General features: G+C 42.9%; 1 protein-coding gene across 1 annotated transcript; it reads right to left on the reverse strand.

Annotated features, from left to right (window-relative positions):
• Window positions 1-1,037: 1,037 nt before the first annotated feature.
• On the reverse strand, window positions 1,038-23,043 carry LOC133150230 (sodium channel protein type 2 subunit alpha-like). Its single transcript, XM_061272618.1, has 27 exons — window positions 22,723-23,043; window positions 20,531-20,847; window positions 19,300-19,418; window positions 18,905-18,994; window positions 17,716-17,844; window positions 16,719-16,810; window positions 14,608-14,889; window positions 13,862-13,925; window positions 13,610-13,751; window positions 13,315-13,521; window positions 12,422-12,700; window positions 11,538-11,867; window positions 11,049-11,163; window positions 10,674-10,912; window positions 10,412-10,585; window positions 9,954-10,310; window positions 9,134-9,664; window positions 5,802-5,937; window positions 5,112-5,266; window positions 4,860-5,033; window positions 4,594-4,716; window positions 3,684-3,959; window positions 3,425-3,478; window positions 3,166-3,303; window positions 2,982-3,086; window positions 2,611-2,881; window positions 1,038-2,527 (listed from the first exon to the last, which is right to left on the reverse strand). The coding sequence occupies exons 2-27, from the start codon at window positions 20,795-20,797 to the stop codon at window positions 1,341-1,343; spliced, it is 6,036 nt and encodes a 2,011-aa protein (XP_061128602.1). The 5' UTR covers window positions 20,798-20,847; window positions 22,723-23,043; the 3' UTR covers window positions 1,038-1,340.
• Window positions 23,044-24,126: the final 1,083 nt, after the last annotated feature.

Here is a 24,126-nt window from a genome sequence, read left to right on the forward strand (position 1 = left end):
TAAAGAAAATGGATGGAAGTATCTCACCCTCTCTATCCCAGGCACACACCATCCCAGTTCCATTCAGGCACGCACGCACACACACAAATGACGGACCTCTTGCCCAAAGTCATCTGGGATAGGCTCCAGCTCATTTGTATCAGGCTAAGCAGTAGAAAATGGATGGAATTAGATGAACTTTGCAGTACAACACAGATATGTTCGTTTGTATTGTTGAGAGAAATTCTTTAAAATTGTTTTTTTTTTTGCAAGTTCCCGCAAGCTCCTTGTCAAGTTTTCATTACAAAGATGAGAGCCACATCATCGAGCTCATTTGTTCTGCTTGCATTCAGTTTCGCTAAGTCAGGCAGAGCAGAGCAGTGAAATGGTCTTCCACAAAATAGCAAACCTGCGTCTCTACTTTTTGCTTTGTCTTTGTTTGGTGGTGTGCTGTGAAAACATGTGGAAATCTCTCACAGCCTGTAAAGTAGTTGGTCAATAAAGTTTTGAATAATGCAAGTATTGATGAACGTGACAAACAATTGCTAGCTTGTCAACAACAGCAGTTATGTTACTGTGTTGCTGACTGAGCTGCAGTGTTATTGAAACTGGCCAGCATGGAGTATCTCCATCAAAATAAATGCATAGAAACACAATTTTTTTTTGGACAATTTTCCCTTTTTGCTTAATTGTATCGCCTCGAGAAACCGGGACGCTAGTTATACACTACAGTTACTTACTTGCTGTGGCTCATAATTCATGACCCATAAAACTAGTCCAACTGAAGGATCATCCATCTCAAAGGTCTTTTGATATATTTTCTGACCTCCTTGGGTTATTGTGGAACTGCTCAATCATCTGTCTGTATCGGCTGTATGTCCTTCAAACTTGGGCAGGCAGGCAAAGTGCTGTTTGGTCAGCTTCATCAGCTCATACATCTTCAACAATTGACAGACAGGCACAGTTCAAAGCGGCAAGGAGGGGAACCACAAACGCTAAATGAGACCTTGTCTTTGGACTTTATCCCCTGCCCAAGCAAAAGAAGAAAAAAAGCAGAGTAGTTTTGAGTAATACAGACATTTTTTTAAATGAATCATGTATTTATAGCAGCAGCACTTACTACAGACAACTTAATAGTGCACAGAGGTGTGTCAGTTAACAAAACAACCAAACGTAAAATCACAAGTGTTTGCACAAATCTTTTCAGTCTGGCAGTGTCTTCTGGATGATTTGAATCCCTCCAGATGTCCTTGTGGATTCACTGTACACACAACATACTTGCCCTCCTCTACTCGGGGCATTGATCGACTCGTAGCAATCAAACATACAAGCACGCCACAATGGGGGAGGGGTTGCGTTATCTATTTCTTTCCCTCGTTCAAGAAGTCTTTTTTCTTATCACAGTTTTCTTTCTCATATTTGTCTTTGTCAGATTTTGTCACACTGTTATAAGAAGGAGGGGAAGCTGTGGATGGGGTCATGTCAGTTTTGTCCGAGGTGGAGATCTCATTGAACTTGCTGATGACCATCACGTCCTTGTCAGGGTCACGTAAGCCCTCTTTGAGCTGCTCTTTGTAGAGGGCCGAGGCCTTCTTCATGGCCGTGCAAATCATGTAGCGGCGGAAAGCTCTCTGGATGATGATGGAGGACGTTTCTTCCTGCTTGCGGCGGAGAGTGGTGGTGATTGGCTCGTACGACACCTTTGAAGGATTGGATGCCATAAAGCGTTCCTCCATCTGTCCGCGCAACACATCCATCTCACCGCCTTCCCCGAGTACTCGCTTCGTGAAGGCAAACAGGATGTCCAGGCAGTGGATGCGCTCGCCGCTGACCATCGGCAAGTCCATGGAGATGAGCTGAATCATGTTGGGCTTGGGGATACGCAACGGAGGGTCGAGAGCGTCGGCAAAGTCCGAGAGTTTGCTGTACTCCACGAACTGCGTGGCGTCCGGGTCGAAACGCTCCCACACTTCGTAGAACATCTCAAAGTCGTCTTCGCTCAGTGGCTCGGCGCTCTCTTCCGTGGCCACGCTGAAGTTCTCCAGGATGACGGCGATGTACATGTTGACCACGATAAGGAAGCAAATGATGATGTAGCTGACGAAAAAGAAGATACCCACTGATGGGTTGCCACAGTTGCCTTTGTAGTTGTTGCCCGGGTGCTCCATTTGAGTATCGCAGTCGGGTTCCCGCTTGTTCAAAATGGGTGCCAGCAGACCATCCCACCCAGCTGAGGTAGTGATCTGGAACAAGCAGATCATACTATTCCCAAAGGTCTCGAAATTGAACATGTCGTCGATTCCAGACTCCCGTTTGACGTAGGCAAAGTTGGACATGCCAAAAATTGCGTAGATGAACATGACCAAGAACAGGAGGAGACCGATGTTAAATAGGGCAGGAAGTGACATCATCAGGGCGAAGAGGAGCGTCCGAATGCCCTTGGCACCCTTGATGAGACGGAGAATGCGGCCGATCCTGGCCAGACGGATCACTCGGAATAATGTCGGGGACACAAAGTATTTCTCGATCACTTCTGACAAAAACATACCTGCAAAAGTAAAAAACACCCAATTAGCGGATTTGAATACAACCCAATCCGGGGACAAAATGTACCAACAGTGCTGTCCTTACCTACAATTGACAGGATCACCACCACAAAATCAAATATATTCCAACCTATGGTGAAATAATAGTGACGCAAGGAGATCATCTTTAGTATGCACTCCCCTGTGAAGAGCACAATGAAGACCAGGTTGATCCAGTAAAGGATGTTGTCCATGTCTGGGGTCTGGTCGTCAGTCTCCACCATCATGGTCACCATGTTAAGGCAGATGAGGATCATTATAACGATGTCAAACGCTTGCTTGGTGATGCAATCAAACACGCAGCCTTGAAAAGCATTCTGAGAGACAAAGCAGACAAGAAACAGAAACGATGGATTAGAATCGACATGATCATCCGAGTGCAGGAGGAGAACGTCCAACGGTGTGACCAAAACCTACAGCGGGTCGAGGAATTGGTTTTTGCGGCTTCTTGGAGCCCAACTTTTTCATAGCGTTGTAATATTTCTTCTGTTCCTCCGTCATGAAGATATCTTGCCCTCCAAAGTATAGGAAAACACAACAAAAGATTGTCATCACCACAGACATAAAATATCCGGGCAGCTCAAGAGACATTTCCCCTTATCTTTTTCTTCTGTTGGTTGAAGTTGTCGATGATAACGCCGATGAAGAGGTTGAGGGTAAAAAAGGAACCAAAGATGATGAAGATGACAAAGTACAGGTACATGTACAAGTTGACTTCATATTGGGGCTGATCCTCCAGCTGGAGCAATGCCGACAGAAAGAAGAAAAAAAAAACGTCACTGGTGTTTGTAAATTGTATAACAAATCCACTGAGAAATTATTCTGTAAAATTGAAATTCTATCATTTGGATGAAACTTACATTGCGAGAATCCACAGCTGCATACATAATGTCCATCCAGCCCTTAAATGTTGCCTAACAACAGATGACACTAGGTCAGTCATTGCCTTTCAACATGCTCCATTCTTTCCATATGCAGAAGAACAATGTGAATCATTTTCCCTTTGAAGGAAAGGAATCATTCCCAACAGAAACTTACACTGTTTGGTCTCTATTACCACCAACCTGTAAGGTTGAATGACAGATAAAAATGCATGCTGGGACTTTTTGAACACCTCACCACTTGCAACAACGCCAAATAGCCAGCACCGACGTTGTCAAAATTGATTTTGACGTTCTTCCACCGGGCGCTTTCGTTGACCAGATTCAGACAGTCGGACTTGTTGTTGACCACCTCGATGGGGACGACGTCGTCAGTGGTGGTGTTGACGCAGTAGTAGTACTTCCCTGCGAACAGGTTGACCCCCATGATGCTGAAGATGAGCCAAAAGATGAGGCAGACCAGCAGCACATTCATGATGGAGGGGATGGCCCCCAGTAGTGCGTTCACCACAACCTGGACAGGTTCAAAATACAATCAAACTCAGAACCTTCTTGTTGCTCGGATGGAGAGGCTGTGCTTACCCCCCTTGATTTTGGATAAGTGGATATTACAATCATCTAATCACTTGACTATTTTTACATTACACAAAGACTACATTTATTGACGTCTGCACACAAAAAGCTTTTACTAACAAGACCGTTTAGAAGGTGAAAGTTGATTGAGTAAAGTTAACAATTTCATAGGAAAAAAAGCAAAACAGAAAAAAACCTTAGAGGCAGGATGAGGTCACAACATTTTGTCTGACTGTAAATGAAAAAAGACACACAACAAAGAAAAAGATTACAGGTCACATTTACAAGGCACCAAATGAGCAGCGTCAAGAAGCGATGTCTGCAAATCCATCAACAGGATGTAAAAAGAAACATGCAGATAGAAGAAGTACGAGAGTTGAACTGGAAGGAGAACATGCAGTTAAATTCAAAATTACACATTGTACAGAATCAAATATATATATATATATGTAGTCATGTATTGCGACACAATGACTGGTAAAGAAAACAGCTTTGCCCAAGATATCTAATGGAGAACTTAATATGTTAACATTTCTTTGCGACTTGACAGAGGTTGGATTCAAAGGAAGTCTCACCCTCATGCCCTCGAACCGAGATAGGGCTCTCAGTGGCCGGAGGGCTCGCAGTGTCCTTAACGATTTGATGGCGGTGAGCTCCGAGTAACCCAGAGCATTGGCCACAAGGCTGACGAGGGAAACCTGAGAGGACATGGCAAACATGAAATGTGACATCTATCATTGGAGCTTTTATTGGAGTCAGGCATCCAAATGTCCAGAGACAGTAGGCTCTAAAAAATGTGGAAGGAATAAGCCAAACTTCAACCAAAGAGCAGTGTACATACGTCAACAATGAGGAAGTCGAGCCAGCACCAGGCATTGGTGAAGTACTTGACAAAACCATAGGCCACCCACTTCAACAGCATCTCCAGAATGAAGATATAAGTAAAGACCTTGTCAGCATACTCCAGCATGGTTTTGATGGTCCTCCTCTGCTCAATATAAACGTCCTCAAAAGCCTGAGCAAAGAAGTACAAAAATGATACATTCCAATGGGTGACTGGACTTTGAGTGAATGACGCTGTATTTAAACTCACCAGTGCACCACTGCTGAGCAGGATCATAAAAATAATAAAGGATTCAAACCAGTTGTGCTCTACGATTACGAAACAGGTTTTCCTGAGTGTCCACCAACTCTTAAACCTGTCTGCTTCCTCATTGACCTGGCAGCACTGAAATCTGCTGACACATCCTGCAATTGTGGAGACGAACAGAAATGAAACAGACCACAGAAATGAATTGTTGGCGACCACAACGCATCCCACTGTATGCTGTCGTGCATGTAACATGAAAGTAATTTAACAGCACAAGTTAGATCCTCACATCTGAGCTTGCAAAGGCTGTATAAGTAGCATTGAACAGTTCCAAATACGTATGTAGTGTGTGTGGTTTGGAGGAACATGAGGCGATGCATGAGGTGACTTTTGTATTCAGGGACTCGGGCCTGAGCTCTGACGGGCATAGCAATTTTTTTTTTTAAATGTTTTAAAATAGCTCAAGTATGGGAAGAATAGACAGTCTATAATTTGAATTTTTGCACCTTACAAATTGCAGCTCAGTCAGACAAAATACCAGGTTAAATTATTAAGATAGATGAATACAGACTCCATTTTTTTTTCTAACCTGATGAGCATTTCTATTCACTGTCACTCAGATGTGAGTTTAACCAATCACGTGAGCAGTCCCGTCCCACTTTTTCTTATCCATCATACTTGTAGTCATCTCACCCTCAGTAAAGCAGGCCTCTGGGTCCATTGACTCCTCCGGCTCCAGTTCCACCGAATCGACCCCGTCTCCTGGAGGGCAAATATCAACAGTGCTCCCTTCCGAAGAGCTAAGATGTCGGGGCTCCGTGTCGACTTTCTGTACGGACAAGAAAATGTGCACGGCGTTATATTGTAAATGTTGACTTGTTCCAGGACCAAATGTCCTTCAGTGGTTACTGGCGTTTTTCCTCTCAGAGTAAGCACTGTCAGAACAGAGTAGGACGACTTTTAAACATCCACTTCTCTGTCATTACATGCAAATGTGATCAAATGTACCTACAGGCTTTCTCAAGACATCCATGTGAAAGCTCGAATCATATCATATAGCAACACATGACATGGAGAGTTGGACGTTACTGTAATGCAACTGTGGGTACGTTTGATGCGACCTCACTTTGAGGAAGAGTGCATGCAGTATTCCAGTGCATCATCAGTTCAAGCCTGAAATCGTACCAAGCAACATGTGCGGTATTTTCACGTCTACTGAGGAAATAACAACCCTGCTCAATTTGAATGCAGTCAATCTGCTTGGATATTTCCTCCCCCCCCCCCAAAAGGTACTTTGACTGCAAACCCCACCCAAGAAAAGTTCTGATTACCAATCTTCCTCAGTGACATGAAAACACAATATTTCCATTCCTTGAAAGCGGTGTTTAAGCTTAATTCTGTTGTGTTGAAGTCGATAGATGGCCACATTAGCTTACCAGCAAAAACCAGCACTGTGCACTGTTTATAAGACAGCATGTGGTCTAGTGTTTTACTTTTTCTACACTTATACGGCATAACATGACATGAGTAAATGTATAGCGGCTATGGCACGTGGGCAATGTGAAACATGTCAGTCTTGCAGTTTTCGACAGGGGGAAACCGAGTATTGCAAGCAAGTGACTTTCATTTGCTGTGTGAAGTTTTGAAACATGTCATCCTACACAGTGCAGCAGCCCTGATTGTAGTGGGACCCAGCTAATAGGACATGGCAATGATGGAAGCATGCTGCTCACGTGTGCATTGATTTCTGAAAGGATGCTGCCTTACGCTACATTGGGACTCATTTTGCTTTGATGGCTCATGGATTCTGTGTGCTGATGTCTGGAAAGGCGTTTATCTGTAGCAGGTTAGCTTGGCATGTTATACTACATTTTGTACCTCTGTCACGGGAGGATCCCCTATTCCAAAGGGGTGTTTATTCAGATTATTTATATGATTTAACAATTCCCTACAACATATGTTACAAAGCATAAGAAATAAGACATATGAACTAATAATGGAATGTTTTTTCCCTCATTCCATCAACATAGGTCACAGGTCATAGGAATGACTTTGTATTTCAGGGATCAAAAAGTAAATTAAATAAGAATGTGCACCTTGATTTATGACCCTGATTTATGACTCCGAAACAAAATAAAGTACTTGCGCATGTTTTTTTTTTTTTTTTTTTTTTTTTTTTTTTAACAAATGAATTCATTTATTCATTTTTTGAACCGCTAATCCTTACTAGCGTTGTGGGGATGCTGGAGCCAATCCCAGTATTCTCTGGGTGAGAGGCATGGTGGACTCTGACTGGTCTCCAGCCAATCGCAGAGGCACCGTAGAAAACCATTCATAATCACATTTTTGCATTGACGGTTCTACAGAAATTTTTGAGTTTTCAATGAACCTAACATGCATGTTTCTGGAACGTTAATGTATTCCTGGTGAAAACCCAGACAGGCAAGCAAATATAAACTCCACACAGGAAGGCCAGATTGCCAAATCGACCTCCACACTGTGAGGCGGATGTGCTAACCGGTTGTCCATTGTGCCGCAATTCACAACAAATACGATTATTTTGCATCGTGAGAACCACAGTGAATTTACTTTTAAAAACAAAACCTCATTTAGTGTTAAGGTTCTTCTAACGTCTATGAGGGTCATCACTCCAGAATGTCAAAGTTCCTCCAGTTCTAGACTTTACTGCAGAAAAGCCATATTGGTTTTCTATTTCAATTCCAGTGACAACTCAATATTTGAAAACGAAATAGAAGAGGCGGGACAAAAGATTAGTCGGCCTGTGGAAAAAAAGTATATGACGCAGGAATTAAAAAAAATCAGGAAATTAGGGTCATATATCAGAGCCATGTCAAATAACAGCAAAATTATTATGATTATTTTTTTTATGTGCTTCCAATCTACTAAACAAACTACAGTGTGTATTTGTACTTGTATGGGGAAGAGGTGGGAATAAAGGAAAGTGGTTTGTGGGTGGGGGCGGAGGGCAAGACCAGGCAAAGGACGAAAATGGGCAATCCATTAAAAGTATGAGGGAAAAAATGCCTGTTCGTAAATGACATTGGCAGTCCTCATGGTTAGTGCTATGATACAATAAAGTGATCTTACAGTTCTTCTCACTGAAAACCTTGAGAGCATCTGTGATATGGCTGCAATAACAAACGGGGGGAGTTAATAGTAAGTCACTCGCACCACAAGCCAGCATTCAACCTCATCTCTGCGCTCAGAATTGTGTTAGAACTTTTTTGTGTAAGAGATAATGTCGATAAACAGCGCACATCATTTGTAACTATAAATCTTCTCAATGTTTTGCAGAGTCCAAACACCTGTAAAATAATGGTAAAAGTGATGGGTGACATCCTCAAGGCCTGTTAACACCAAGTGCAAGATGGTTTTGAGGTTGCAAGAAGACGAACCAAGGTTAAGAGGGGCACAGAGCCCCCAGATCCAATAAATGGAGCTGCACTGGAAAAATCTTGTGTGGCAGGTTTTCTGCCACCTGCTGGACGCAATGATTCTCAACCAAGTGCCATTATGGTTTGCGCTCTGACTTAAGAATGAATTATAATAGAATGGAATGGGAGCTGGGAAATAATGATAGCATATTTGATTGTCAGTAAGATTGCTTCTCGTCAGCATAGGGAGTCAGTTGAGATCACTCTTCAAGGATTTCTCATTTAGCAGCATCCTGACTACAGCTGGTGCCCCCTCGTGCAAACCACGGAACCCCTCCAAATGTCACACTGCCCTATCCGGCTGTAGCTAGCATTTCCTCTGAAGGCTGTGTATAGTATTGTTGTAGCAAAATACATCATCTGACTCGTGCCAACCTGTAACAAGGAACACAACAATCGCACCATACGATATCTTACCATATTGTTCCGCTGGGGCTGATAAATGGTAGAGCATTTAGGCATGTCATAACTTTTGATGACAATGTGAACAGATGCAAATTTGGTTCGAGTCATTTGCCATTCAATTTTAGAATACAAGATCATCAATCATCGACGGCAGTCGAAGCTTACCTCTTTACTGTCCTCCACATCTGAGGAATCGCTGCTTAAGTCCTCTGTATTAAGGTTCTCAAAGTCTGACTCACCCACAGCAATAGGTACTGTGACCGTCAGGCTTGGGTTGTGAATAAACGACATGTAGTGACCATCGTCTATGGGGTACTTTTCGGTGCTATCCTCGTCAACCGTGCCCCCGACAACCAGGCCGCCTCCTGGGCGCCCATTGCCCTCGGCTGAAATGTACACCCCGCCAGGGTCTTTGGAGATTTCCACTGTTGTGTGATTGGCGATGCAGTTGCCTTTGCCGTTGCTGTGTAGTTCTTCTAGGGGTTTGCTCTCTTCATGCAGGCTGGAGCCCTTCCCGGCCCCACCAAAGAACAGGCGCTGGAGGAACTGCCGGACAATCGATTTTAAAAAGGCAATGCCGCGCTGGATACGGCCCACGGCGATTTGCAAGTTATTCATCTCGCTGTCGTCGTCAGTTGCTGCCAAGTTTTCAGCGCTGAATGAGCTCAGAAGCAGAGCCAAGAACAGGTTTAGAACCTAGAACATGCAAAAAGAAGACGGGAATGATTGAGCTGGATCAGATTTCAACTACTATATAGCTACTATAATCTACTGGATGTATAAACTACTGTAACTATCTGTCATTAATGAGAGGCCTGAGTGCCATAGCTTAATCATCTCTCTGCGGTGCCTAACCACAAATAGAGAGTTTCACATGAATTTCATTTTTTTTTTCCAGCTGCACTGCTATGTATGTAACCATGACTATATATTATGATGTAAAAAAAAAAAAAAAAAAAAAAAAAAAAAGAAAGAAGATGCTTACCACCAAATTTCCGATGACCATAACCATCATGAAGACAATCAGACACATTGTCGGTCCTGCTACTTCCATACAGTCCCACATAGTCTCTATCCACTCTCCACATAACACCCGGAACACGATAAGAAAGGAGTGGAAGAAATCATGCATGTGCCAGCGTGGTAGCTGACAATCATCGTTTATGTTACAGAAGAACTCCTTGTAGCTCTTGCCGAAAAGCTGCATGCCCACCACGGCGAAGATAAAGACGATGATGGCGAGCACCAGGGTCAAGTTGCCCAGAGCACCCACTGAGTTACCGATGATCTTGATCAGCATGTTCAGAGTTGGCCAGGACTTAGCCAGTTTGAATACCCTCAGCTGATGGGGAAAAAAAAGTCAGCATTATTTATACTCTGCATTGGGATGGCGTAGACTGGTTGTATTTTTTTTTTTTATAAATAAATAAAATGTGACCTTACCAATCGAAATGACCTGAGCACAGACAGGCCCTCAACATTGGCCAAACCTAGCTCCATCAGACTCAGACTGACGATAATGCCATCAAAAATGTTCCAGCCCTCTTGGAAGTAATAGTAAGGATCTAGGGCGATGACCTTTAGGAACATCTCTGCTGTGAAAATGCCAGTGAATACCTATTTGGAAGAAAGAGAAGAGAAATAATTGTATTAATCAATAGGCAACCGACAGGGTTTGGATGGTTGTTCAAACATTAGCAGGTACCTGGTTTCCAATAGAAAGGACATTGTTGAATTCTTTTGTCATTGGGTAATGCTCCATGGCCATAAAAAGGGTGTTGAGGACGATGCAAATTGTGATGGTCAGATCCACAAAGGGGTCCATGACCACCATGTTGACAAATTCCTTAATTTTAAGCCAGGTAGGGCAACAATCCCAGATCAAACAAGTGTTAGCAAATCGATACCAGCATGGGGGGAATTTCTGTCTTGACTCTTCAAGCTCTGGACGGGAGACATTGAAATGGATGGGGGGAAAGAATCACTGGCTGGCAGAAAGAAACAGCAGCTAATATGATCTTTGTAGTTTAATATTCAATAGGGATGAGACGAGTGAGTGAAGTTTGGACTCGGGGCTGACCTTCCATAGTGTTGGTGAGGATGCTGGCCACACTCATGGCTCTTTGCCTGCTTCCTGGTTCATTGAGATAATCAACTGAGCGTCGTTTTCTCACCTCAGTGTCTGTAGTGGTACCCTAGAGATCAACACACACAGTCCAAGGTATTTAAGGAATAACTGACCACAGTGTCAGGAGAGAATGACGTGGTACAACGTGCAAGTCCATCAAGAATGTTGTCCATTTTCCCAAGTAATCAGAGGTGTCACATTCCAGTCCAGAAAGTTTGGCTTTAGCCACCGGTGCTTATAATCAACTGGCAGGTAACCGAGCCAGCTACAAGGAGCCTCGTGATGTGAAATTCTGTGGCATACTGATAGGTTGGCAGGTTTTTGTCAAAGGAAGTTCCGTCTTTCAAGCAAGCCAATTAAAATCGGCAAATTACGTCCAACTTGAGTCAAGTCACAGCAAATGAATTCCAAAATTGGGAGATAAAAGGTTAACTGAGTCACCTCAGGCAAAAGAGAGTTAGGCACAGATGTTCCTCCAACCAGCGAAACAACGCCATTGCAGTCCACGGCGCAATGCATCTTGCCATTTGCAGGAAGCATTACACGAGGAACCCTGAGGCTCGTCTGGCTGATGGCACTGTAGCGACGCTCAGGGCGATGTGGCAAGAACAGAGAGCCCCGGCGGCTGTCGCTCTCCTCAAAGGTGCTGTGCTCATCGTCCGCAAAGTCGTTTTCTGAGCCCATGTCACGTACTCGTCCGCGGAAGCTGAACAGGCTGGCTTGGCTGTTCCTCCGTGGGGAGAGGAGTGATCCACGTATACTGAGCAGAGACTAGGAAAGAAAGTATTTGTGAGCTCGTCAAAGTAGTTGCACAGGGATGAGAGTGATACGTGTGTGTGTACGCGTGTATCTTTTTATTTAAAATGAATACAATCGGACTTCTTTGGCTCTTCTATGCAGGACAGAAAATGGAGTCCAGTGCACTCAAACTATATCATAGCTGTCAAGGTCTGTTAATTCCAGAATTGACTGCTGCTGTTTACTAGTGCTGGGGCACAATCAACAAAGACTGGGACACATTTACTCATTGTGTCGCTGTTGTCACGGACATAAAGTACAGACTAAATCAAGTTAATAGACAGCCTACGTAGTGGCCATGTTGGCAGGGACGATCGAAAGCATAACCCGAGTTCTCCTCTGACGCACTTTAGTTTCTCAAAGTGCATCAATTTTGTGATTTTTTTTTTTTGCTGCTAGATGATGCTGAAAAACTAGTGCATGCTGAGATCATTTTATAATAACAATTTCTAATATTTTTTTCTACTAAAATAAAAACAATGAAAAACACTTTTCACCGACATGAAAGCCTGTTAAGAAAAATGTACCTGATTGGGTGAGGAGCATCTCTTCTCATAGGAAAGTCGGTTTGCATCCATCGAAAAGTGGAAGGATCTATTGATGCTGTCCACGGTTACCGATTTCCGGAACTTGTTGCATGCTCCCCTCTCTTCCTGCTCTTCCTCCTTCTGTTTCCTTTTCTTCCGCCTGTTGCGTCGCTCTTTTGCACTTTTTGAACTGAGTTTGGATGTCACAGAGGAGGACTCAGAGGCGGCCCCCCTCCTCCCGCTGTACTCGCCGCTCTCCGTGGCTGCTGCCGCGGCAACCTGTCAGCCAATGGGAAAACAACACAGTTGTCATGGCAATCTGGAGGCTGTCTGAAAGGCTCGCGCAAATGAGTATGAAGCGAAAGCCTGGCAGTTGAAAGCAGTCATGGCAGCACTGTCAAATCAGCCTCTGGTCTAAAAATGGTGGCGTCATTTATTGGTTTAAATGTACATTCTTAATTTTACTTGGGTAGAACCATATCCCTGACAGACTTCTTTGTCTCTGCTTTGTTGACGCTTTGTGTCTTTCAGCGTTGTTTTCAAATGTTAAGGGTGACTTGAGCGGTGTGTTGCTGGTGTTTGTATTTGTGCACAGATACTTGCATAGCTGGAAAATAGAATTCAGAATATAACACTTATAATTTCCAACTACACTGAAATGTTGTTATATCTTGGGTTTTGTTTGGAACGGCTTGCGATTTTCCCAATCCGCATTAAATGACCTTTTTTTTTTTTTTAATGAGACAATGTTCCAGTCACCCAACATGCATATTCACCATCACTCAACTCTGCTATAATTTTTTTCTCTCTTGTTGATTAAGTGGAATAATCCAAATATATCCCCAACAACATACACCGTCTCAATTTCACAAACAAATGAAAATTGTTCTTGCCAGTGCTTCCTCTTGCTGCCTCTTCAGCTGCTCCAGCATGGCCTGGAACTCGTCCTCTTTTTGTTGAGCCTCTTCTATGGTGGCCTGGTTCTGCTCATCATAAGCCATGGCCACAACAGCCAAAATCAGATTGACAAGGTAGAAGGAACCCAGGAAGATCACCAAAACGAAGAAGACCATGTAGGGCTTCCCTGCCGCACGCAAAGTCTAGTGGATCCAAAATGATAAAAATCAGAAATGACAAAGACTTACTTGACAATACATCACAATGGTATGGGCCGCATATGATAAAAACCTGCTGGTAGAGATTTTCCCAGAAGTCCTGGGTCATGAGTCGGAACAGAGACAGGAAAGCCCAACTGAAGGTGTCAAAACTTGTGTATCCAAAGTCTGGATTAAGGCCTGCTTTGATACAAACAAAGCCTTCTGGACAAAGCCTGTCACAGAATGATTGAGTTTGAGAGTGCTAAATATCTTAATGTGAGAAATCACAGGTTTGGCTCCCAAATGTTAAGTGTCTAAAAGCTTGTTTGGCAAAGGTCCTTACCCAGCCCCGGTGCCGTTTCCACAAAGCAGTGCATCCCTGCGACCGGGGAGGTAATAGTAATTTCCTAAAAAAAGAAAAAACACCAGAAATTTGAAACACTCATTTTGCTGCTCTTTAGGGGGTGAACAATTGCGCAGGCAGCAAGTGTTGAGCCCACGTCAGTTCAGTTGTTGTTTTATACCGTGGCAAAAAATGAGAAACTTGTAAACAGAGGTCAATTTGACGCATTCAGACAAAAGGCAACCTACCATCTCTAGCACACTTTGAGCCTTCTTTACTAATATGCATAAAAATTGCAACTTGCTAAATAGTGGAGGACAAAATCCTTAGGCAATTTCCCCTTAATAAAGCTTACTTGAGGATCTGTTTATGATGTAACGGACAATATAATTCTGTTTATAGTATAATTAATCTCTGAATCACTTATTCAGACAACAGAATAATCGTTTATCTTAACAGGCCGACATTTCACACTTAGTTAATGTGTGAATGAATTGGGACGAGATCTGCATCATTGTTTTAGTTATTTCTACATTTTCGTTGGCTGTGATATTTTATTAACATAAAATGTGCCTTGGCTCATAAAGATTTCAAAACGCTGTTTTGTCTGATACAGTTTGGCATTTGTGAAAGTTGCTTTTCTCTAAGGAAGGACAATCTGAGTTTGAATGACTTGAGCAGAAACTTATTTGAACCCCGTTAACCCGTACGCAGCACATCTGTCAGTCCCTCTTTACTTAGCTTACTGTTATCACTGATGTACTCGGTCCAGTTGAACCCTGTGCTGTTCAGGAACGTGCTGTTGACTTCCGCTAGGCTGCTATTGAAAAGAGAGGTTTCGGCGGCATCCATGCTGCTGCTGTTGGTGGCGTTGCCATTGGGCAAGCGTACACATTTCTGCCTCAGATTGCCCATGAAGAGCTGCAGGCCAATGAGCGCAAACACGCTGAGGCAGAACACCGTCAGGATCATGACATCCGACAGCTTTTTAACTGACTGGATCAATGCACCGACGATTGTCTTCAACCCTGGGAGGGAAACAAGGAAAGGGGTTGTGGGACATGGCACAAGGAGCAATTATTACTACCTGTCACAAACTTGTAAAGAGAAATGTCCAACAAAAGCTTTTCATATAACAAGCAGCCAGATTGAGGTATATGTATGTGTGAACTCCTAGACAGTCATATCAAAAACACGCTGATTCAGGTCACTGTTTATCACAGATAAAACAAGAATCCATGAAAGGCGATGGTTTAGTCACTGATGTGAATCAGTGGCATGAGTGCAAAGCACACTTGAAGCTTGATGCCCGGGACGGACAACTGTTTTTGAGGCACTTGAGAATTATGGTATGGGGGAGGAGGCTGGTGCAGACTGAGCTGTTCAAAGAATATTACATTTAATTTAAAAGAGGGAACATTTTTGCATCACCTCAACATTTTTCAGAATAAAGACAATTTGGGGTACATTCATCCACCGTCCAAGGCGAACATGCACCAAACGGATTTTTATTTATTTTTTTAAATCGACAGGGGTTGGGCAGTGCGGGCAGGCACTTTCTCAAAGTTTGATGCCCCCTACACCTCAGCAATATGCACCTTAAACATCCAGTTTCATCTATTATTGATTGCTTTTGTCGCTTTTGTCCATAGTGGTGGTAGGGGTGTGGGTTGTTGTCGATATCACCCCTCTAACCCCCCACCAAAAATATGACTCAATATTTGAATTTAGTATTAAATACATTATATACAGTGGATCCCCAATTACTCTTGGGGTGGTGTTAAGAAAGTATTTTGGTCCCTCTTCACCACAACAAGTACTGTTTCACATTAACACTGTCTTTCAAAATAGAATCAATTAAGTCATATTTGGAATATGTAATTAATTGGCTTATCAATATCCAAACTGGGCACAAAAACCCACCATGGAAAACTTTAGTTTGCAAAAATAAAAATTTGGGATAAATTCTGTTCTTCCAAAATGAATTCTGAAAGCAAAATTACTGTAACATTGCAAAAGCTTATATCAATGCTATAAAAAAATTCAAATCCACAAACTAATGCAGTACTTTCTTTTTGGGGGGGGGCTCGTCATGGCTGTGGATGTAAAATATGTAATTACTTGTATTTTTGCATTGTGCAATGAAAAGTGCTTTGAACGACTCCTCATAACATGCCTCAAACTGCAATTACGCACTTGACAGACATACATACATAAACACACACACACACACACACATTAGTTTGCCACCAGAAAATCTTCCTTTGCGATGTTTCATGCACAAAGGAAAAAGCACAAAATCCACAGGTGGCTCCAAAGGCAAGAATAATTTTCATAGAAAGCGTTTTGCCTTACTACGTGTCTAAAAGCTAGGAATCCTTTCAATCTGTGTCGATTGGAGCCAGATTCCAGCTTTTGTTTTTAAACATGAAGGATGGCAAAACGGTGCCGCCAGGCTTGGCTGCAATGAAGATGAGCTCAAAAGTGAGTAGATGTTGCCAAAAACGCCACTTAGCAGTGAGCATTTCATCAGCCCTTTTGGCCTTGATGGTGCGCTCACCTGGGATGACTGATATAGTTTTCAGGGCCCGCAGAACCCTGAAGGTTCGCAGTGCTGATACATTGCCCAGGTCCACAAACTCTGTGACATATCTGTAAGGGAGGAGGTAGCGAGGCAGGGGAGGGGGTTCGGGGAGTTGCAAGGTGTTTTCGGGATGCACACGTTCACGCGCACACAAAACAGACACCCACGCCCAAAGCATAAAAAAACAAACGGGGGGGGGGGGGGGGGGGGCATGGACAAGGAGAGGGAGCGGCAAATGGTCACACACAGGAGGATAAACAAGGGCAGCCTTACCTGGTATCACTGAGATAGTTTTCAAAGCTCTCAATACTCTGAATGTGCGCAGAGCTGAAACATTGCCTAGGTTTACAAACTCTGTTATATACCTGCAGAATTAAATGCACAGTTATCACATAGCATCCCTCAAGAAGGAGCACAAACACATACAGGCATTTCAAAAAAGATAACTCCGTTCACAAAGAAGCAACCCTTCGAGGGGCAAAAACAACAATAATAAAACCATATAATATTTGAGGCGTTATTTAGCAGTTTCAAGATGAGTGAATATTCTGTACAAAAAGCCTCATCGACCTCCTGAGCTCGGAGTAAATAAATCCATCAAGATGTTGGAAGAAGCCGCGCGGAGAGTGACTATTGAATGACTAAATGTGACTATTCATTCCGGGACCTTAGGGCATGAGCAGAATATCAGACCAGAGACATGATAGAGCTTCACAGCACTTGTTCCAATGTCTATGGATGCACATTGGGCATTCATGGTTCTGAGCCAGTTCCAGTCTTTGTTTCCATGAATTATGAGGGGCTAATTCAGTTCCTAAATTGTATTGTAATGGAAATTGAAGCAACTGGCAGTGCAGCTGCACAAAGAATGGTGTCAAATGCATCTCAGCCTCATGAGTTGGTAAAGGCATTTTGGACAATCATTTGATTCGGATATTTGACATCTATTATTTCCCCAATTTTCATACGGGATTTGAATTTCCGTATCTTAATCCATACAGCTTCACAAAACATTGGGGAAGACATTTTTTTGGTAAGGATGAACTCCAAATAATAGAAATATAGTGAAATAAAAATTGGACTTCGGATTCTTTTGTCTCCTATTCATCTTTTGATCTGAAACCAGAGAACTAGACCGTCTGCGCTTGTGTCATTTAGGACACAATCAAGATGACCTCTTTCTGCATTTTTTCTTCTAAGTACAACGATACAATGGAGATCATCATCCACAGTGATTATCAGAAAAAGTGTAAGTGTACCAAAAACTTACGCCATAAGTATCACACTAAAGTCCAGCCAATTCCAAGGGTCGCGCAGAAAAGTGAACTTCCCCACACAGAAGCCTCTGGCCAGGATCTTTATGAGGGACTCAAAAGTGTAAATTCCTGTGAATGTGTATCTGGCAAATAAGGAACAACGACAAATAGTATATTAAAAATAGATTGCACTAGCCAAATGTCATGTTTATGCTCTATGTGATCAAGTTTTTGTTACCATGACGACCAACGCAATAAGGTAAACCGAGGGCCGCAAGTAGAGTGCTTGAAAAAGTGAGCATTTAAAAATGCAGAAGATGGGTGTGCATAAGGTACGCTTGCAAGGAACTGCAAGACGCTGTGTCATGATCAGGGATGTGCTTTTAAAAATAGATTTAATATCACAGGAATATGCATCCCATGAATTCATCCATCCATCCATTTTCTGTACCGCTTAGTCCCCACGGGGGTCGCGGGCGTGCCGGAGCCTATCCCAGCCGTCATCGGGCGGTAGGCGGGGGACACCCTGAACCGGTTGCCAGCCAATCGCAGGGCACACAGAGACAAACAACCATTCGCACTCGCACTCACACCTAGGGACAATTTGGAGTGTTCAATCGGCCTACCAAGCATGTTTTTGGGATGTGGGAGGAAACCGGAGTGCCCGGAGAAAACCCACGCGGGCCCCGGGGAGAACATGCAAACTCAATACAGGGAGGGCCGGAGGTGGAATCGAACCCGCACCCTCCTAACTGTGAGACGGACGTGCTACCCAAGCGCGCCACCGAGCCGCCGCATCCCATGAATTGATTTCTGTAATTATTCTGAGGGCTTGATGTACCCCAATGTCATATTTATTAATGAAATACAAAAACATCCACCACACAAACTACCGGAGCACAGATTCATCGTGTTACACCACCTGCGCCACAAATTTGACCTGGTTTCACGTGGTCAAAAGTCTAGTCTAATTTCTGTCACTAAATCGTCAGTGTTGCTGGTGCACTGGGGGGTTGTAATCGAAAATGTCTGCTGGAATGCCCAGAGAGGCGTAGCGCGGTCTGCCTGATTTCCAAACATGGTGAACGAGACCTGCACCAGTTTTTGTGCCAAGTGCATGTGCGCCTGTCTACAAAAATAGACCCCATTATCTTAGTTTTAGAGAAGCAATGACTCAATTGAAAAGAGGGTAAAGGTACTTACTCTACATTCTTGGCCCATTCCGGAGGGTTACTTAGAGTCATGAAAGCACAGTTGGTTAGAATGGTGAACATGATCAACACGCTGAACATCGTTGAAACACAAGAGTTAAGGAACACGATGGGAAACTCATTCCTCAATCCCCCCCCCCCAAAAAAAACCCCACATCCGATCCTGATAAGCATAAGCACTGTGCAAGCTCTCTTTAAAGTATAATAAATCAGAATTAAGTAAATCGAGATCTGCTCATCACTTGCATTTAAATGCACAGTGGTTGTAAAATCCTACTCTGCTCGAGCCACTCACAGAATGACATTGGGAACATCTGAATCTCATTTTGTCTAATAAACGCTTCAGTCTATGTGAAGCTCTGTCAATAACACACTTTAAAAGGATATGAGTGTACTAAAACTCGAATAGCTATCCTCCTAAGCGGGTTGAAGGGACTTAAGATGTATAAGGCAGGAGTGGCGTTGAAACGGAAGATTGCCTTCCCACGATTCAATACTATGAAAGTCTGAAAAGGAGACAAAAAGTAGACAAGACATTATTAACAATGTAGCCAACCGTAAGTGTGAATGTGCTTGTAATAAGACTAAACAGCAGCCTCAGGGACTGATTTAATAAAGGTTTGTCCATTCAAAACCTAGAGCAAACCTGTCTTCCCACACAAACAGAAGCTCATTTAGTAACCAACTCAATTTTGCAGGGCTGACGTAACTAACGCCTTTCTACTCTGCAATGGCTTTTCTGTCTGGCCCTTTAAAGCGCCTCCTTTTCCGATAGTAGAGGTGGTACCCCATACGTGGACTTCAGGGGCAACGCAAGTCAAATGAACCCTTCCCCTTATCAATTGAATATATTACGACGTAAGAACAATTCTGATTGATAGCTGCTTTGTACATTTTAAGCAATGATTTCCAATGGAGAAATTGTGATCTCTTCCTTTGATGATGTCATCAACCAGTCATGGAGGGGAGGGGTGCGTGGCCCTATTAGTCATTAAAAGTGGGCGTTTTTAAAGTCATTCGTAGTTTCATTTGTTCTGCAAAATGAATGGATAAAACAAAAAATGCAAACTTCTTTTTGGTGAAAACTCAACCATCCTCGCTTCACCCTCCCTTTCAGCAGATCAATCCACCCACCCGTTTTCATCCATCTAAGAGGCAAACATTTTGACATTCTACTGCCCTCTGCTATCGACTGAAATTGATTGTCAAAGTGCCCTCTGGCTCGCATTACCAACATGTGACCGAACCCAGAAAACAAGTAATCTGTCACAATACAGTATAAAACACACTTGAGTTCCCCTATAATGTAATCTCTGATATTTGACTATTGTCCCAAATTTTGGTAGACCGGGACACCACATTTATGAATCTAATATTCTTCTATTTGAGGACTTGTGTCACCTTTAGTATAGTATTCCATCTTCACACCCTTGTATCACCTACATAATGTTCAGATTTCTTTTCATGCTTGAACTCAGTGTCATGCCCTCAGTGTATCCCATTATTCCTCTTAAAAGTAGTGAACAACGGTGGGCTACCAGAACAATACTACGTCCATCCTCTACCTCCTCAACAGCAACTGTCTGCTTGGAAAATTCAAAGATCGATTCAAACAGACCTTCTGATTGCTGTAATAGCTGTCCAAATCCTCCAGAGGAGAAGACACCAAACCTGGTGGGATGTCACCGTAGATGAAAGGAAGTGATTTTCCTGCCTCCAAGTCACTGTTGGGCTTTGGCCCATTCTCATCATCGCAGTCGCTGCGGCGATCTGCCCGAGGTCTCCGGGCCTCCTCTTCGGCGATGTACCTTTCAATGGCAGCCAGAGACTCCGGGACGAAGGGGCGGAAACTGTCAGGACCAGGCGGTAACAGCAACTGGGCCATTTTGTCATCCTGATCATTTAAGTCGAGAGTGGCTCAGTTGGATTAGGGAGCTGCAGCACAAAAAGAAAATGCACTGTGATTAGTTGGCTTGTGTCAGACAGATCATATCATGCATGATAATAATTTTTCTGACAGTATGTGCTCTATATGCTCCATTGTATGTTGTTTATTTGCCCCCCCTTAAAAAAAATGTTCCTCCACCTGATTGCTGCTTTCACTGCAGATCACAGTCATCTGTGAACATCATGATCCACGGGGATTTCAGTCTAAGCTCATCTATCAGCTTATCCATCACTATTGCAAAAAGAAAGGGGATCAGAGCTGATCCCTGAGGCAACCCCACCTCTACCTTAAACCCCTCAATCATACCCGGAGCTGGATTGGCACATAAAATTGGCCCACAACCTGAAAAGATCTTTCTCTTCTATTTAACTGGCCAACCTAGCATCCATGTCATCATATGCCTTTTGCAACCTTCACAATTTCCCTAAGCAGCATCTTCGCATATTCTTGTTTTCTCTCCCCCAGTCCTCCCAGTGTCTCACTTCTTCTTAGAAACTTTCATTCTATGCTTTTCTGCACCTTAAGTTTCCACCACCAACTGTTCTCCTCCTCCGTCCTACCAGCAGACACACAAGTACTCTCCTGCCTGTCTGACTGAACACCTCGGTTGTAGTGATTTTTATTCTTGATGTGTCATTGGGGAAAAAAAAAGAAGAGGGAAAGCTCAGCGCCCCTCATCCACCCCGACCACTTGTCGATGCACCTGACAATAATATAAGAGGAGAAAAAAATACAATTATATAAATAACATAAGGACATAAAATATAATATAATCAATACAATTCTAAAAACAAACAATTTAGTATAAATATACAACAACATCAATATGCAACACTTTATTTCTATAACTCCCAGGAATGTAACATCATGTGAGCTGTTTTTAAAACAGCGTGCCGTTTACTTGGCCACAGGTACTCATGGATGCTCATGGTGATCCCAAGCTTGCACTTTATTGCCACCATCTCTGCCCTTTTGTAACCTTCTCCTTACGACCAAGTCATAAAACCGACTGAGGCTTTGAAGCCAACAATTAGTGGCAAACACAGAGGTCCAAACCAGGCCCGGAAACCACATGTGGTTCAACGCAGTAAAACGACACGGTACAAGTGGTTTTTCAAACCATTAACAATTCTAAACAAGTCCTAGAATCAACACAAAACCACCGCAAGAACAATAAGAGCGGCACATATTACGGTTCTATATTTGAGGATGCTGCTTTGCGCGTGAATCTCTGAAAGGATTCTGGGCGTGTCCATGCCAGATGTGTGTCTATTTGCTCACAATACATCACTAAAAAGGGAGCGGCCACTTGTCTGAAAATAGACCTTTTATTTTCTATGACTAAAAATACATCCAGATCGTTCATTGAAATTGTTATGTTTCAACGTTTTATCTCGGCCCGGCGCAATGGTGGCTGACGGGAGGCTAATATAGGAAGCCCGGTGTTATTTTTCGTCCATTTTGTCCTCGTCAATGAATTCTATATTTACACCTCACTTATATTTCCATCTCAAGAGGAGACAAAATGAATGAGTCACGGTTGTATGCATTCATTAAAAAACAAACCGTGCTTTGGAAGTGATTTTTTTTTTCTAATGTGTTTGTTTGACTTGGCAGCTCATCACCGGAAAATATTGTCAAAAGCACAACAGGTTGAATAGAGATTTCACACGATTAAGGCAGATTCGTGAAATACGTAAAATAATGAAGATCCCTGAAAGGCTCCAGTTTAAATCACCACATTAATGTCCGTTTTAATTGTTATTTACTCCAGGCGACTATAAGCGACGTTTTCTCGACTTTTCTAATGAATTAACAATTCGAAGGTGTCACACGTCAAGGAGAAGATGACAGGTACTCACCATCATTACTACGACGCTCCGCAAGTGGCCCTTAAGGTGAAATTCCATCTCATATTTGGCTTTTTCTTAAAACCGGATTGATAGGCAGGACAAATAAGACAAATCATCAAACGCATCTCGAAATCGTACCCCACCAAAGAGACGAATATCTTGTGTCTTATAAGAAGCAAATACCCCTCTCAATCAATTTTCATCGCTTTCCGGAGCTTGGACTTGAGCACAATGGACGGACGTGCAATGGTGGCATCAGACGAACCCTTCGAGGACGTCAACAACGCACCCGCGAGGAGTACAAGTCCACCTGCTGTCAGGTGGAAGAAAAACATACCGACGAAAATTTGAACTCTATTTTTCTTTTTCACTTTTCATTCTTTGCTTTTATTTAAGATTATTTGCTCATTTTCATCTGACAAGGCGGTGTCACTGTGCGCATAATCACAGCGATCATAAAAATAAAAAAAAAAACTCAAAATAAGTCTCCTCGCTTTGCCTTAGGAAATGTTGCCACCTGTTGGCTAGCTCTTCATATTGCGTCAGGAAGCTTCTGCAGACTTCTTTCATGTCTAGTATGCATACTAGATGGGCTACATCCTTAGAAGAGTCAAAAAGATCATTCATTTGTAACTCTAAAATGAAATTAGTAATACTGCTTCACCTTCTATAACCAAAACTTATTTTAGGAAAGAGACAAAAAGGTTAATCATCTCTGTGCTTAACACTTGTCAGCGCTGGTTTGTGTCTCATCACATTGATTCATTTAAACTCATGTTAGCCACAACAAATGTGACAACCAGTTCCATAAACGGGTGACAGCCATCAAACCACCGTACGAAACTGCTGAGGAGAACTTTTGAAGCCGTCCATCTGTGTCTGGTGCCTACCGAATAGATGCATAGTAGCTCAGCCCTGTTGGAATTGAGAGAGCACCGTGGAATAGTGCAAGTGTTTATTGAACAAAACTTATATTGCACCTTTCCATTGAACTTGCAGCCTCTCCAATGGAGTTCAAGGATTTTAGGAGATCACCAAATTTGCATCAGTCAATTTTTCCGTTTGCGGCCTTATGAGGATAAAGCATCGACACCACCGCTCCAATTTCTATGAGGAGCTATTTGTATTGCTTTATCTTTTTGGATTCATTTGTTCCTATTTTCTACTTGCCACTTCTCTTCCTAATCAGGTGGAGCTGCCTTTCAAATACCACTTGTGCAGGTGTTGTGTTTTTTTTTTCTCTCTCTGCGGAAATGTGCTTGCAGTTAATATAAACTAGACATGCTTTTCGAAAAACCCTTTGCCTCACTGTTCCAATACCTTTCGAGGGGAGTGTACATCCTGAAAATTAGTGCTATGGTATGAATTCTGCCGTGTGAAGTAAAACAATATACAAAAGTAATTGGGAGCAAG

Source organism: Syngnathus typhle, linkage group LG2 (assembly GCF_033458585.1).
Source record: "Syngnathus typhle isolate RoL2023-S1 ecotype Sweden linkage group LG2, RoL_Styp_1.0, whole genome shotgun sequence".
In the NCBI taxonomy this organism is placed as follows: Eukaryota; Metazoa; Chordata; class Actinopteri; order Syngnathiformes; family Syngnathidae; genus Syngnathus; species Syngnathus typhle.

Excerpts from the sequence above, each read along its gene's own strand:
- LOC133150230 (XM_061272618.1), bottom strand. The coding sequence starts at position 20,797 with ATGGCCCAGTTGCTGTTACCGCCTGGTCCTGACAGTTTCCGCCCCTTC. Across the intron at positions 9,665-9,953 it reads TGGTCATCGGAAATTTGGTG|GTTCTAAACCTGTTCTTGGC; the intron begins GTAAGCATCTTC and ends TGCATGTTCTAG. Across the intron at positions 5,267-5,801 it reads AGAGGCCTGCTTTACTGAGG|GATGTGTCAGCAGATTTCAG; the intron begins GTGAGATGACTA and ends CCACAATTGCAG.